Source organism: Falco biarmicus, chromosome 2 (genome assembly GCF_023638135.1).
Source record: "Falco biarmicus isolate bFalBia1 chromosome 2, bFalBia1.pri, whole genome shotgun sequence".
Lineage (NCBI taxonomy): Eukaryota > Metazoa > Chordata > Aves > Falconiformes > Falconidae > Falco > Falco biarmicus.
The window spans coordinates 2,016,876-2,033,651 of record NC_079289.1 but is presented as its reverse complement, the minus strand read 5'-3'; the positions used below and the strand labels follow the sequence as shown (position 1 = coordinate 2,033,651).

At 39.4% G+C, this 16,776-nt stretch overlaps 1 protein-coding gene across 3 annotated transcripts in view; it reads right to left on the bottom strand.

Moving 5' to 3' along the window:
* The window catches only part of FCHSD2 (FCH and double SH3 domains 2), a 163,538-nt gene that overhangs the window by 28,787 nt on the left and 117,975 nt on the right, over positions 1 to 16,776 (bottom strand). For all 3 annotated transcript variants that reach the window (XM_056327911.1, XM_056327913.1, XM_056327910.1), the window contains exons 9-10: positions 14,594 to 14,716; positions 10,370 to 10,465 (exon numbers count right to left, since the gene is read on the bottom strand). In XM_056327911.1, the coding sequence (XP_056183886.1) occupies positions 10,370 to 10,465; positions 14,594 to 14,716 (219 nt within the window). The remainder of the gene's footprint in view (positions 1 to 10,369; positions 10,466 to 14,593; positions 14,717 to 16,776) is intronic.

Here is a 16,776-nt window from a genome sequence, read left to right as displayed (position 1 = left end):
AGTAAACAAGAAAGATTAAAAAAAAATCGGCTCTCTTCCTTATGAACTTTATGATGGTACCAGGTTGTGAAAAGCCAACAACAAAAGCAAATCAAAGTTCACAAGAATTGACAACTCAACTGTTTCAGGAACATCAGTGTGATACTGATTACCAAACACAGTTCTACTGCAATGAGAGACATTCACGATGAATAAAACTGAAATACCGTTTCACTCGTGCACTGTATCAAAGAGGTGAAGAATAACTAGCCAAGAAAGTCACGCACTTTCTGAAGTAAACATGCATTATAGGAAGCAAATCTGAAAGGTTAAGTGTGTTCCAATGGGCAATTTAGGCTCATTCTTTGCAATTTGTGATCACATCGTAATGCCATTAAATATTTTAGAACAACATGGCAATTCCTGTAAAAAAAAATAATCTTGTCCGCAAAACAGCAACTGAAATTTCAAGTAATGTTTTTTGGTATTATTTCATCTTATGCCTGCTTTTATTGTGTCAATAACAAAACAAAAAAAAATTCTCCCCCTCAAGAAATGCCAACTAAAGCAAGATGAAGTAGTTCTCTAATGGCTACAGATTGAGCAGAACCCGTCTGTAACTCTCAAGGCAGACTTCCCATCATTTGATTACTAAAATAATTTCCAATCTCTCTATAATTTTCATTACTGCACCGCCCAGTGCATTAATCGTAGAATCACAGAATTGTTTACATTAGAAAATACCTTTATGATCATTGAGTCCAACTGTAAACCTACCACGCTGCTGCTGACACCGGCCAGGGCGCTGCTGGCCATCATGGCCACCTGGGCACGCTGGGGGCTCACGCCCAGCCGGCTGTTGGCCACCCCCCCCACGGCCTTTTCCACTGGGCATATTTACATAAAGATCTCAGTATTTAGGATGCAACTCAGTCTCCATCTTTTCACTAAAGTAGGTTCCCTGATATTCCTTCTATATTTGTGGGTATTCTGTACACATTTACTGCACCTATTCTGCATAAGGATAACTATTAATCATGACTCTGGAGAGAATCCAAAAAATGGCTATGAAGGCTGAAGCACCTCTCCTGTGAGGAGAGGCGGAGGGATCTGGAACTGTTCAGCCTGGAGAAGGCTCAGGGGGACCTCGCCAAATGTGTACCGATACCTGAAGGGAGGGTGCCAAGACCACCGAGCCAGGCTCTTCCCAGCGGTGCCCAGTGCCGGGACCAGAGGCAACGGGCACCAACGGGAACAGAGGAGGGTCCCTCTCGACATCAGGAAACACCTTTTCACCGTGCGGGTGCCCGAGCACCGGCAGGCGGTGCCCAGGGAGGCTGTGGACTCTCCAGCCTTGGAGATACTCAAAAGCCACCTGGACACGGTCCTGGGCAGTCTCCAGAGGTCCCTTCCAACCTCAACCAGCCTGCGATTCTATGATTTTTTTTTTTTCTGAGCCAGTCTCATACTCTTCCCATCAGTAAAATTAGCTGTGAGAAGGAAGACATTATGTCCACCCCACCTTCCCAGGGTGTGCTCCTGGAACAACAGAACAGATTCTTACAACAGGCATTTCAGCTGTTTCCCAATTTAAGTTCATCAGTACTCTGAGACGGATTCTCAAGAACAACTCCTTTTCCTGGAAGGCTCACAGACTCACGCGCATCTTCCTAGCAAGACAGTTGGTAGTTACAACAGTCCAGAGCCACCTGCATTCCTTTTTATCACAAGTCCTCTTCAGGCTGATATGATCTCACACAATCTTTCAGATCAACCAAAAAAAAATCCCTTATAGATTATCACTCAAGAAGACAGTGTATGCTTGGTGTCGTTCAAAACAATCGGAGGCTGCGTATGCATACGCCAAAGAAAGGACCACCGCTCCATCAGTTTCTTGCTCTCACTCTCTATGGTCCAAAAGACAGGATTGTCCTTTGTCAGGTGTAGTTTGAAACTAGAGAAGATCCCGTTAGTATGAAAAAGTTGATTAGGAAGGAGAAATTCAAGGTTTGCCAGCAGGAAAAGGGTAAGAGAGCAGAACGACAAGGAATTATTTTCAGGCCAGGTGAGAAGCCTGCAGCTGATGCAAAAGAAGAGATGGTGGTATCAGGTATTTTAGCAGGCAAGGGCTACCATTTGTGTCAAGGAAGGAAGATAATTTTAATACCAGCATTTGGTATAGACCGGAGTAAAATCAAGAGATACTGGGAAGCAAACTGAAGTCATATTAAAAGCAGGATTTTTATGCCTTTAGATTACACTGCCCTCAGGGGAGAGGCAAAAATACCAACTTATGCTAACATCCTATCAGAGGATTTAATTGAAAATGAGGCATAAAATGGTTCAGCTTGTTATTTTTATTTCAGCTAAGCGCCTTTTCATCCAAATTGAATCTGGCCTTTATTCCTATTGATCCTCTTATTACAAGAGAGCTGAGGGTAGTGGATTCAGGGGGTTGTGAAAGAGATGATTTCCAATGGTAGAGGCAAGCAAGGGAAAGGAAGACAACCTCTACACACGCTCCCACCACAGGGCTCTAATGCTTCGGGTGACTCCTGGGCCACTTTCTGCCTCTACTTCACAAAGCTGTAACTCGGTCAAGAAGCTTGCACTGCTTCAGCTTGTCCCTACAGAATGCCTTAAGGCATACGCACGCTAACAGACATCAAGAGGCGTGGAAGGGAGGCAGCATCCCTGCACTGCTTATAGCAAGCAAAACCCCCTAACCCCAAGAGGCTTTTACAATCCAGTATAAGATGTCAAGATATTTTAGCTCAAAGCTGGAAACAGACATTACCATGAAGTTCACCCACTGGTGTAGGACAGACCTACAAAGCCTGTGTTAATGGTATTTTCCAAGTAAAAGGAATTGTTGGACAAGATGTAGAGCAGCTCTGAAGAGGAGGAGGTAAGTTACAAGCACGTGGCTCGCTCTGGCATGAATGAGTAGGCAAAGAACAGAAAGGTTCAGCTCTCTTCACCCATCCCCTCCGTTTAAATATTACGTTGGCTTTTGCCTGCTTTTATTGAGATGGCTTTATATGATCATTACTGTTTGACCTCCTCAACTACCTACGTTAAGCTACTCCACTAGGGCACTGTAAAAACATAAAGATGACAAACACATGGACTCATTTAGGCACAGCCAATCCTTAAGATAATATTTGACCTCAGTTTTTACCCAGTTTATTGGAGTCAGCATTTTTGTACAGCTTCTTCCACAACTTCCAGATGAGTCTTAACAGCTGCAAGTCTGAGCAGAATCGTTTGACATTGCCTCTCCCCTATAAAATCTAACGAATTTTCAATGTTCCCAATGGCCTTGCTACTACTCATCATCTCACTTTAAGAAAGAATACAGACTTCTTTTCAGTCGCTTGATAACCTTCTGTATTATCCCAAGCGTGTTTTCAGGTTTTAATCTCTTCATCAAAAGCACTTGACCAGAAAAATGAATGCAAACTTTGTGGCTACTCCTAAGGGCATACTAAAAAAGAAATTAACTGTTATTGGATCAAAGCGGTTATATTAGTTATTCATAAAGCAGTATTGTATCCAAGCAGACCTCACCCTCGCTTAAAGGTCTGAAAACAGACAAGTTAAAAATGCAGTAATAAAGAGTTGGGGAGAAACTTAGAGCTGTGGTCTGTGTGGATACCAAACACATAGGGCAAAGCAGGAGACGAGATCAAGAGGCAAAATTTAGTTTCCTGGGAAAGAAGCTGAAAACAAGGACTCTTCAGCTGGACAAGAGCAGAGAGAGTGGTGGAAATGCACAGCCTAAATACTTGGCTGAGAAGACAGTGCAAGGAGAAAGGTTTCAAACCCATCAGCACCTGGAATGCTTCCCGGATAAATGGAGCTGTTAAGGCAGGGAGGGACTTCACCTGACCTGTAAGACCAAGCTGCTGGCACTTAAGAAGACTGTGGAGGAACATATAAGCAGAGGAGCAGTAGCAAGCTCACTGGCATGGAAGAGTACGTGCTTCAGGAGGACCTCGAGGATGACCTGAGAAGTCCGTATCCTCAGGTAAAGACAGGCTAGCGGGGTACATCAAGGAAGCAATGAAAAACCAACTGCCATTTAAACAGCTGTGAAGAAAGGAGCTAAACCAGAGATTTATCTGCTACAGACCTAAAAACCAAAATTGTAGGGAAGAAGGTGGGGGAACAGAACTGTCTGGTCCTAACCTGATTTACTAAATAAAGCACTTGCTTAAGTGTTTTCAGGACTGGCACTTGGTGGTGGCAAAATGTCCAACGAGTCAATTCAACCTCTTCCAAAAGAGAGGGAAACCAAAACCACGTATCATGACCAAGGAATGAAGGAAGAGCACAAAAGACCTGAGCTAAACATAGATGGACATTCTGCTGTTCTCTCAGGGTTTGGATTACAGCGAAAGCAGTGTTTAGTGCTAAAAATTCAATCAGTAAACCAACAGAAAGTACTAGATGACTCCAACCAGCTAAAAAGCTTAGAGGCTAGCAATGCCATTTCTTAAATTAACAAATGCATTTGGTCTGTAGACACATGTTGCTTCTCCATTTTTGTCTGAAATGTTGTTGCAGGTGCAGAAGTTCCCTTATGACAGAGACAAACACATGGGCTGCGTTCTCTTATTTACGCAGTTATATCTGGATGCAGATGGCACATGGACAGTTTTAAAAGCAAGAAAAAAGTTGGCTCTAGAGCCTAAAAGCTCCTTAATTTTGTAGCTGAAGACTAAAAAAGTTGACTTCCACAAAGGCAAAAAAAGTAGTAAATATTTATTGCATGCAAATCAGCAACACAAAAGCATAGCCATTTCTTTTAAAGAGGTGAAAATAACGAGGTTACCATGCCAATGTTGAGCAGCAAGCTCAACCTTATGATCAGCAGTTCTAGGGAGGAGGAAGGAATATGCATGACACTTTCCACACAGCTCATAGCTAAATACAGCAGTTACAAGAAAATCGTGAGTCAAGTTTGGTGCTCCTTTTAGTCTATTATTATAGAACTAATTTAATTTTAGCTTAGCCAAGAATGAGCTGACTTCCATTTCAGTAGGTCTTCAATGTTACGAACAGGACACCTCACCCCCCCCCCCCCCCCCCCCCCCCCCCCCCTTCTTTAAAAATAAAGATTAGCATATACAAGGGCTTTTGCTCCACTCAGAAGAATAAAAAAGGACCTACATCCATTATTAATGTTACGTAAACCTCTGTACATGTTATGATAAAGCTAAACCGAAACCAACGTACTATTGCTGCTTTATATAACCACATTCTGCTTTTTAATCTAATAAATTAACATCTCACGATGGTGAGTGCTGGGTGCCACAGAAGGATAAGGAACATCCTATCAGGCAGGGAATGAAGAAAACAATTACATTTAAACTCACCACAAGAACAATGGTTCTGGGGTATCCAGAGAAAGGGGATCCTGGGACTTTTTAATGTCATCTGGGCTGAAAAATAGTCCCAGCAGCATGACTGCCTGTTTTTTTACTAAAGAAATTTTCTATAGCAAAATATTTGAATCCCAACCAATACTGAAGCTATTGTCTGACATCTGCTGTAACTGAAACTCTCCTTACTAAAAGCACCCATGAACACAACAGTTGTTCAGCCATATGTATGAAATAATTTATCCAGTAGGTTTTTAGGGGGTTGTTTATTTTTAATTCTGGTTCAATAATTATTTTGGGGTATCATTGACCATTAGCTAGAAATCTCTGAAAACGTACTGTGCACGCAGCTTGTTGCAGCAGCTGACGCCAAACACATTAGAACAGGGTTTCTGTAAAGGTTGTAGCTCTCTTTTTTTTCCCATCTCAGGGTTTTTGGTTGTTTCTGGAAAGACCAGGATCTTAAAAGTACTGCTTTTTGTTAGATGTCAGTGATTAAGAGAGCTTTGCTTGTCCTGGTGCCTGATGTTTTTGTGTTAAGCACTTCTGTTATACAGCAAACATTAAAAGCCCAAGTCTTTTTCAAATTATAATCTTACTTATTTTCAAAAGTTTTTAATCTTCTCACTGAAATTAATTTTGAAACTGGTGTAGCATATTTTTGCTAGTGTACTTCCATTCTCACCCTCATAATTATTCCCATTTGCCTCAGCTGTCACAGCAGCTGCATTCACATCCGACTTTTCCAAAAATCTATAGTGCATTCTATTATAACTAGAAATACAGAAAAATTGCCCCCACTAGGTAACCAAAGGACAAAAAGAGTACCTCTTAAATCAGCCTTGACATGGAGAAATTGATTTCATAGGTATCCTCAATGTAATATAAACAAAGACCTTTAATTTCTTGAGTGGCCACTTCTTTCAAGTATTACTTCTGCACTCTAGTCTCACTGTTAGAAATCTTTCTGAGCTTTGCTTAAACAGTGTTTCCCAACTGTAAAAATGAGAATACTAACAGCGTGTTCTCTAAATTAGAATAAAATCAATTGGCTAGTGAGCCAATTCCAGTTCATTATACTTAACGTAACTCAGAAATGATGTTAACATTCAACCCAAGGTAACTCTAGGGTGTGGATTTCCCCTTCTCCTCAAACTCAACTTTCAATACCAACCCCAAATATGAGTATTATCATCTCAGACCTTATTTTAACCAGAATTGGGGTGGGGGGAACTACGTAAAATCAGTTTTAGTCACGTTGGCCATGCACAAGACGTGTCAAGTTTTACAGGGAACGTACAGCTTTGCCAGGCTCCTTCCACTTGATCTACCAACAATTTCTTTACCTGAAGGGCTGTATTACTCCTCAGCAATAATTCCTAATACTTTATACAACGATAAAATTAATTCCTAACTGTTTTTTTTTAATATTTAGCTTCAAAAAAGTTATAGTTAACAACAGTCACATTACTCGGTTCTGGTATTAAAAGCACGTTGTTTTCCTGCAAAGTACAGTGAGAAAACAAATTTTTTCATGTTGATAAGCTGTCGTGCAAATCTGATTTGGCGACGTTTTTTACATGCACGCTCAAAGAAAACGACAGCATCAGTAATGTACAGGGGAAACTATAGGCACAGGCAACACATAGATAAAAAACAGGAAAAAGGACTCAAAAGTTTAGTGTCAGCTTTTTGTTGCCGTTATCCTCTGGCACTATGGACATGCTTTTTGTTGTCTGGCTCATTTTCTCACATGATACCATGCAGTTCAAGAAAAAAGAACCTTTTCCAAACAGGAAACAGAGAAAAGCTGGCTAATTTCCTTTATATTTTGCCCTGTTCTTATGGCTGGGGCTTATCCGCGAAGCACGGGGACAGTATGTTTTCAATGCAATAGATTTCTGCCGACTTAATAAATATCACTTGCCTCCTGGGAGGATGTTTGATGATTAAACTGTCACTACAGTGAATATAGCAGCAGCCTCTGTGTAGAGGCCAGCATGGGCTGACTGGTTTTTCTTGTGAGGCTAAAGGTATTTCAAAAGACACTTTTATTTTTTCAATCTCACTGCTCATAAAGGCTTAATCCATTTTGTGAATTAATTGCTGGAAAGGATTAAAGCTGGTTGGGAACTTATCAATGATTTCTTACTGAATATTTTTAAAACAAACCATTGCCTTTAAGGGTAGATGTTTTTTTAAAAAAAATTCAAAAACTTCCTTTTTTTAAAAAAATACAAATTTATGTGAGTCAAAATTAACCCAAGACACTAAAACCATCTAAATAATTCAGTATATACAAAGTTAAGCTCAAACCAATTTTTTAGATAATGGAAAATAGCTGATCGACGTAAAATATTTTGTAGTGGGCTTCTCTTTGTGGACACTCAGAAGTCCACATTTCAGCCAGTGTTAGTGTGATGTTGGGGAAACAAAAATCCTGAAGATTGATGGAAAACCATTTCATACCCACCTTTCCTAGGAAGAGCCTCTTTCGGAGGCTCTGACTATGCATGTTGATAATATTTTGAAAGTAAATTGAGCTGTGGGTTTTGTACCTGACTCAAGGGTTGCACAGCAATTCCTCCTACATTACTCTTGGCAACAGATCTCTCCTCATAACACAACATTTTGAAAGGGACCATGTAAAACTAGAATTTAGAACAGCATTCAGAGCTTTCCATGTAGCTGAGTTCCACATCCATATTGTTTATAATGATCTTCTTGCCTACAAAACTCAAAATTTCATCCTAGTAATATTTAAATGCTCCAAACTTTGACCCCAGTCTCAGTGGATCAGGTATTTAGTCTGAAGAAAGGCCATAATTTGGTCTTGGAAAAGCTTAACTTTAAATATTTGAATAGATGTATTAATCACTCTTATTCCTTTCAGTGTTATCCTTCGGTGTGAAAATTATCATGCATAACCCACAAAACCGAAAAGCCAACTGATAAACTCTGCAGATCATCTACGAAGAGACTATGTGGCAAAAGAATGCTTGATAATTGTTCTTCAACTAAATGTTGTTCAATCAATTAGAAAATGTACAATTTCCGACAAATTCAAAAGCCTGAGCAAAAGCTCTCATTCTCTTGTAGTTATTGATTAAAAATAGTGAATATGTAACTTGCAAGTGCCCAGGTAGGATCCTGTTAGCCGAGTGTAATTATACGGATCATAAAGAAGCCTGCATAATTTACCTATTTTTGTGAAAACTGGCTACAGCATAAACAGCTAGAAGCTCAAAAAAATGCAGTGCAATGAAGAAATGCAGTAATTCTACAGCCCAGGTGGGTCAGTCGAGTAACGCAGTCACTGCATCTGAGGTACGGAGACAGCTTTAGACATCAACGACCCATTCTTTGCCTTCTAGAAAGTTAAGCAGTACAAGCAGCACACGTGTACGCTGTCAGACCACACAAGTGCCATGTCAAAGACTCATGTAATTTTTAACGTTGAAGAGTTTAATAAGAGTGAATTACAGTTCTATTTTACACAGGGACAGCCCTCTGGAAAAAGGAACAAAATTAAATTAGTAATAGGACTGCATTTCATCAGTGCATGCTAATAGCCTCCAGTTGTTACACAAGCTTCCCCATTCACATTAGAGAAGTAACCAATTATACACACCGCTATCTGGAGCTGTGAAATTTTAATTCATGCCCCCAAAAGATTAGAATATCAATTACCAGTGCTGTGCAAGTGCAAAAGATAAGTGTGAAGTCAATCTCCACAAATAACACGGTTAAATTGCTTTTTCCTTCTTTAAGTCTTATTGTGGAAAAAGTTTTTTAGAGCTATATATATATTATGCATTCTGTTGCCACCTCCACGTGAGTGTAAACTCAGCATCCCAAGCCACATGCATACTGATAAGGACACAAACACCAAAGGCTGATCATAAATACTATCATATACCTCTGCTATAGTCATTCTCATAGCACTGACAGGTGAGGGCTCAATATCCACCAGCTGAACTGCGTTAAAACTCTGGATGCAGAGATTGCACAAGGTTGAAAACACACAGCAACAAAGGTTAGAAAGGCAGGGCAAAGGCAGTTAGAAAGAATCTGCTCACAACCTAAAACGGTATCGAAATAATTAACTCTATACAAAGGAGTTGAAAGAAAAATCAAAATCACACTTTGTTAAAATGGAAAGACACAGGAAACTGTGTTACAGATGTTAGTATGTCTGGGAAAATCACTCTTACCTAGCTATTAACAGCGTTCTTGAATTTAATCACCTGAACTGGAGATCAAGACATTTCTGTCCCAAATCACTGCACTAATGTATTAAAGTAATAAAAAGCTGCACAAGGTTAACTTTTTAAAAAACTCTAGACTAGTTTTAAACTGTGATTTCTTAAAATAACATTAGTAATGTCAGTGGGACACCAACAATTCACTTTTATTAAAGTGCTCTTTGGAAATGTATTTACATACTATGATTTACTCAGTTTTAATGTCATTAATTGCTTTGGAAGCAACATGTACACCGAAATTATATTTTGTGATATTATTTTGGAATGCAATGTTTTAACAGTATTCCTTCTAAATTAGTGACTTCTTATATGCATCTAGAGTATTCCTTGAGTAATTTTGAGGTAAATGGACACTTTATTTGGCATCGCATCACACGTGGTGTAACCTAGTATTAGTAAATATTATGAGAACCTCAGCAGCCTAATAAAAAGGTAACAAAATGTACTAAGAATTAAGCTGAAAGTACAGAAACACAGGACTGCCAGCCACAATCCAAAGCAAAAAAATATCCTGCTCTTCTGTGGGTGACATTGAGCCTGTTTGATGCTTTTGTTATGATTACCCACCCACTGCAAGCAGTGCTGGTGGAATCAGGCCACTTTCCCTTTCTTTTCCAAAAATACAGCATGAGTTTAAACCAGACTGGGATACCAGTGAGCACTATTCTCTTCCCATTTGTAACAATATACTTAAAAACAGAGCAAGAAGAAATAAATCAAGGAATTCGGTTTTCTTACAGTGTCACTGTCGCTTGGTTGGAACTGGAAAGGCTGCGGTTTGTGAAACACAGAGTTCTCCTGTAAAAACAGCTGTAGATTGTAATCCCGCACCACCTGAGAAAATGAAAGATGCCATTTAGATTCATTATTTTGTAAACTTAAAAACATGCTGTAGAGTGAAATTAGTACGGTGTTGCAAAACAGAGATCAAACCTGTAGCAGAACCTTGAATGCAACAAAAGGAAATAGAGGACCTGATGCTGGGCAGCACCACCCACAGTTACGCAGAAGTGACTGGCAGGACACACACTGGATGACAAAGATCTAAACTATATCTGCTATTAACCCCCCCAAAATACTGCAGAGGCAAAAACAGGCGGAAACCCCCAACTATTGAGTATACGGTATGTGGCGTCACTAGTATAAATATTTTCTCTCTCCTCTTGTGTGTAACTTCTTGTGCACAGTTCTTTCTTCAGATGAAATGTCTTATTTTTATACAAATTATTAGTTGCGGGAGCTGAAAAGACTATTTGGAATAATGCATACAAAATCAGTTAGAAAATTCATCTCTTCTTATTAAATTGCTTTCAGAGAAAACTCTCAAAGCTTGCATTTTGCTAAACCAAAACTACTCCAGCTACTAAATTTGTTTAATGATACATTTCAGATAGCATGACACATATCCCCAAACAAATCTCTGTCACAGTTTACACATATTTACAAAGAAAAACTCAGCGATTGCAATATAAAAAATAGTATCACTGCTTGAAGAACTCTACAGAGTACTCACTGCTTCAATTGATGAAAAGGCGTAAATAGCAGCATGAAATTATAAAAATCTATTGCCCAAATGAGGTTTAAATGTACAGAAGTATACCATAAAGATGGTATTTATCCAGAAATACCAGCATCATCTATGACCAAGAATTCTGATTGCACTGTATTTACGATGGTAAATACAACATGTTCTCTAATGCATCAAAATGTTGATGCTTGCGTTACTGAAATACTGAACTGTAAAAAATTAATCTCCAGTTAAAGAAAGTAAATAGTCCTCCAGGGCCAATAATGCACTCATCTAAAACAGTAAAGTACATAATTACTGCACCAATTTCAGCAGTTGAATGTAAACACATTCAAATGCACAGAAAAAAGCATACAGAGAAGGCATACAGGGAGTCTGTATTAGGAATTCCCATAAACAGAAATTTGGAAAATACTGAAGGAGGAATCACCTGCAGCTTCAGGTGATGCTCAGCACTGGCTATGGCATCGAGATTTACGTTAAACCGCTCTGGTTTTCACACAGTCCTTTAGACGTATGTGAGCACTGCCCACAGCACACAACTCTGTGCCACGTCAAATATGTGTGACTATTTTAAAGCAACTTCAATTAGAAAAAACCACAAAGCGTAGCTACTGAGGATGTGAAAACCTCTATGATTATTTTAATGCCATAAGCCATCGCTGTAGACCTCCAGCTCAAAAGCAACTCAGTTCTTCAAAGAAGAAAAAGCATCTTTACAACAGCGCTCAAGAAAATTTCCCTCAAAGCATCAGTACTTGTTAGAAATGAGAACAACTGTTACCATAACGTGAGACTTGGGAGGGTGGGCAAGTCTGGTGAATTAATAGCCCGGAGCATTTTGCACAATATATTTGACGATTTTTAAAAAGAAAATAAAAGGACTCCTAAGCAACACAGTATTCTCAGGACTGAGCAGCACCTTTTCGAAATAGATTTCGTGTTATTCCGATACTAACTCAACATTCTCACCCAGTTTCTTTATGAAGTCGATGTCAATCGACATGTTCAAATGGACTTGAAACCAAATGTTAAATTTATACCGTATGCAGAAGGAAGGCATAGTCAGAAACGTGCATAAATGAAATTATTTGCCCTAAGTTGGTGAGCCTTCTTACCAGAAACATCACAGAAATGTTATTCAAAACAGCAAATGGAATTTTAGAAAATGTTCCAAAGAAAATCAGATTTTTTCCAAAAGCAAAGTGCAAGAAGTACAAGTCTTGAATAAGACTGTTCATGTGAAAAGGAAGTTAAATTTTTCATTTTCGTATATTCAGTGTCAGAGGATAATATTTCCCAGACATGCCAGAGAAACGACATGGGTCACCCCAACCTAGCAGTAATAAACCCTCTAAAGCTGCGATAACAATGCTACGATAAACTGTGAAAAACCTTCATTTTATACAGAAAACTTGTTTTCAAGAGGTTTCTCTCAATCTGCATTAGCTTTAGGTGACTGACAATTTCCTAAGCAGCTGAACACAACACAGCCCTGCCCATCCAAAGCAGCCACCTCCGGCTCTCCAGCGTTCAAGAGGAAAGCACAAACTTCTGGGAAGCTACTTGTCTCATTCTAAAGCAAATATAATTAATTCCATTCTGTAAACAGAAATATAGTTCAGATGGGAAAACAAAAGCATTTCTACCAGTGATTTAAAGTGTCCTTTCTAAACACAGCTTGGCAAGCTTGTGATCTTGTACCTAAAACAAACAGAGAAAAGGTGAAGTATTAAAAAATCCTAATAAATATTTAAAACCTTCGCTTTGATGGCAGGCTGGGTTTTACTCCAAATTACTAAATTGCCCACAAATTTCTTACACCTTTAACGCTCAGGCTACTGTTGAAAAACATGCGCAGCTTTTGATACCAAGTTTCTACTCCAGATTCACCTCTCCTTTTGGAGCTGACTGATTCCTGCAACGTGGACCTACAGGAAATGCTGAAAGTTGCAATGAAAGGACAAGCAAAAGTCCGTGGAATAATCCACCGATTAGTATGTTTAGTATTTCAGAGCAAGGCACACATTTTCAGTAGTAATGTAATACAAATTTTTCTTCCCTGCATTCTTGAACTGCAAGGAGAGGAGAAAATTGGTGCGGATGAGCTATAAACCAGTTGTAAAAATCCTGTTCGGACCTGACAGCTGTATTTACATTTTTGTTTGTTCTCCAGGCATTTGTACTTACTCAGTAAAGCAGAAACAGAACTGTTTTCCTCAAACATATATCATGACGTTGTTACTGTGTAAAGTAAGTCAGACCTGCAGGCTTGTAGCCACACAGCGGCTTAGGAACACAAGCTACCACAGCTCAGCACACGCAAATAGACGACAAAGGTATTCCTACACAAACAAGCTGCTTGGAAATGACAGTTCAGTTAGATGCAAGACCCACCAGCCAGCACCCCCAAGTATTCTGAATACAAAGGATTTAATACAATATTGAGAAATTAGCTATGAATATGCAGCCATTATATATAAGCATATTTAGTTAAAAGATTCAAACCCAGCATTTTTGGGGAAGATACTTTAAGCTGACCTGGATGATATACAGCAAGGTGAATTATTGAAAGTCCTTCTCCAACAGAAGGTAAAACAGTATTTTCATTACCTTTACAGTCGCTGCCAAGTAAATTCAAAGACAAGTCAGCATGAAGCCCATTTTTAATCCACTCACTTTACATCTAATAAGGTGTGAGTCAGCATGCTCGCAGGTGAACAAGGAATGTGTTAAATAAGTTTTTTCTACGTAAATCCCTGCATAAATGAGCTCTGTTTCTGTGCCGGTGGTTAAGGTAAATGCATAAAGGAGTATTATGACTGCACCAAAGCAGCTCATTTGAGCTCAATGGCAATTATTTTTTTTTAGCCTGGCAGACAAATTATTTAAGTATCAAAATTATCCTGGAAGCAATCACCTATTTCTGATTCTGGCTTCTCGACAAAGCAAACAATGTCGATGACAGGAGTCTAACCTGTTTTCTGTGTTTGCCATTCTTAATTCAAGGGAGAACACACTGTAATATTTTGGTTTTTAAGTTGACAGTCAATTATTAAGAAATGATCCAAACAGTTTCACAGGGCTTTACTGTGATGGATGACTAATGCGGTTCCAGATTACACAGTGCAGAACTCTCAGCTGCAATTTCTTTTTCCAAACGTGCAGAGTGAGTATAACTGATTATCTCTTGATCACTGTTCTCTAAAGATCCTGTACTGTGCAAATGCACTCATGAGAATTCAGTCTGGGTGGCAACAGGAAAAATTTTCCCCAAGAAAACTGTCTAGTTTCTTTTAACTTAATACCATTCAGGAGTAACCAAAAATAATAACTCTTCAGTTCTGTCATTACTTTGGAAGCAAATCTTAAGCCGGGGAATTTCTATATGCTGTAAGTATTCGGTTACCACGGATCATTCAGTTAAAACTTACCCTGCTGGAAGTCTCCAGTAAAAACTGGAATGTGTTTTGTACAGCTTGGCATGTCTCTAGTTCAGTCCTGCTGAATGCCATTAAATAATCTTTAAGGTGATCATATACGTTTCCATCAAGAGCCTGTATGAGGGAAAGAATTTAAGAAAATTAAGCAATATGTACTTTTGTGTAGAATTTATTAGTATTCACATTTAAATTTGTAAGGTGCTGATACAGTTGGGTTTTTGTAAATAATTTTGAAAGTTGGCGGGGGGGAAGGGTGAAATTGTGCAAGCTTTAGGAAATGGTTTCTGCCCCAGCAAAACCAAGCCCAACATTTAAGACAACGCTAGCAGACACATGTAAATCCGACAGAAATAATTTTATGGAATTAATTGGAACTTAATTTTAATGAATTGAAAAATGGAACTTAAAAGATGAATGCAGGAGATTTTCCTTCTGCAAAAAAAGTTTCACTCCCCATCAGCACACAGCTACAGCAACCACCAGAAATTAAAACGAAAGAGCTACAGGTTAACTTCTCCAGGCTCTTACAAGTGATGTCAGCCCTATCAAATAATCTGTTAAGCATCATTCCCCACCTGCCCCCCCCCGCCAAAAAAAAAAAAAAATAAAAAAAATTACGCCATATGAGCTTACATCTGGGATGTTTGATTGATAAAAACATCAGGAAATACCCAACCACAAACCCGTAAAACCCCACAGCAATACATGTAGGCAGGTTCAGCTCTTGCCTGTCTCGGTATAGGCACAGTTTTACTGGGATTCATCCCGCAGTGCACACTCAGTTCATACAGCCTCGTCCCAGTGCCGCGTGAGGACTTCAGCACTTGGTGTGCTTCTACAGAGCTAAAGGGACGAGCCCTCGCCACCACGGCTACACGAGCCCCGAAGTTACCACCCCATTTCAAGGGCATTTCTTTTCACGTCAGATACACACAGTCTAAATAGCAGGTCTCTCTTGCACTTCAGGGAACACAAATGATGTCTAGAATTGCCCAGACTCGCTGTGCTGTCGGGAGAATTGCTGTACGACAACAGCGATCCTGACACTTCCCCAAAACGGCACTTGAAGTTTTTTATGATTGAGCATATCTATTCCTAAAGCTTTTCGGATCAAACACCAGCCTGGAGTGCAACTCTGCTAATAAATGTAAATAGTTTAACTTGGCAAAGCAATTATAAAGGCTCGGTTTGCAAAGCAGCTGTGATTTTTGCATTCTAGTATGCTATAAATGAGTATTTCAGAGCTCCCTCCCCCTGCCTTCATATTAAGCCCATATGTTCTTTTTATGTTAAACCCAGCAGGAGGGGGTCATGTCATTTAACTTAAGTCTTCTACAGTGCAGACACCTACGATGGAGTTTGTTACTCCAGGTCCTTTTTAGGGTCAATGGAGAGAAGCTGGTACCTCTGTGGTGTGATTCACCTCCTCTAAGAGAGATGGTTAAAATAGGTCAGATGAAACGCAGCATGCTAAGTGCCTATTGCTCTTCACTGACCGTAAACAGCGCCCAGACAATTAGCTTAGATAGACACGTCTACACAGTGGTCATATAAAGCTGGGTGAGACAAAGCCAGTCTCAACACGTGTTGATTCTCTGCCATTATTATCTACCAAGCATTAGGAATTAATTCGTCTACAGCTGCATTCTGTAGTTCTAGGAATATAAAAAGATACAGAAGTATTAACTTCATTATTTCCCCACCCCTCTTGCAATGACCACAGCTCTCAAGTTTTTTGCTGAGATACCAATATACCCCCCTCAGGGTGACAGAGAGATATGCAAGAAAGATATACAAGAAAGAACACCAAAGAAAAGCGTGGCAAAACATTAGGAAGCATACACATCTTTCAGCATGTGAAAACTGCATTACAACCTTTCTCTTTTCATTAATTAAAAGTGGTTTCAATCTGATGAAGTTCTTAAATACCAACAAGTGCTGCCAGAACTGAAGTTATTAAAGTCAGTGCAACACAAACATTTTTGTCAGCCAAGTAAACCCATGGCCAAGCGTGCAGCATCAACACGCTAAAAACCTCGTTGCTGCACTGAAAATGTGACATCCCATCAGTTACAGGATTACAGAACTGGTTGGTTACAAATTGCTTTCAATGATAATGTACCTATTCATCCTATAAAATGGTAATTATTATATCAAGCTGGAAATGTTAATGT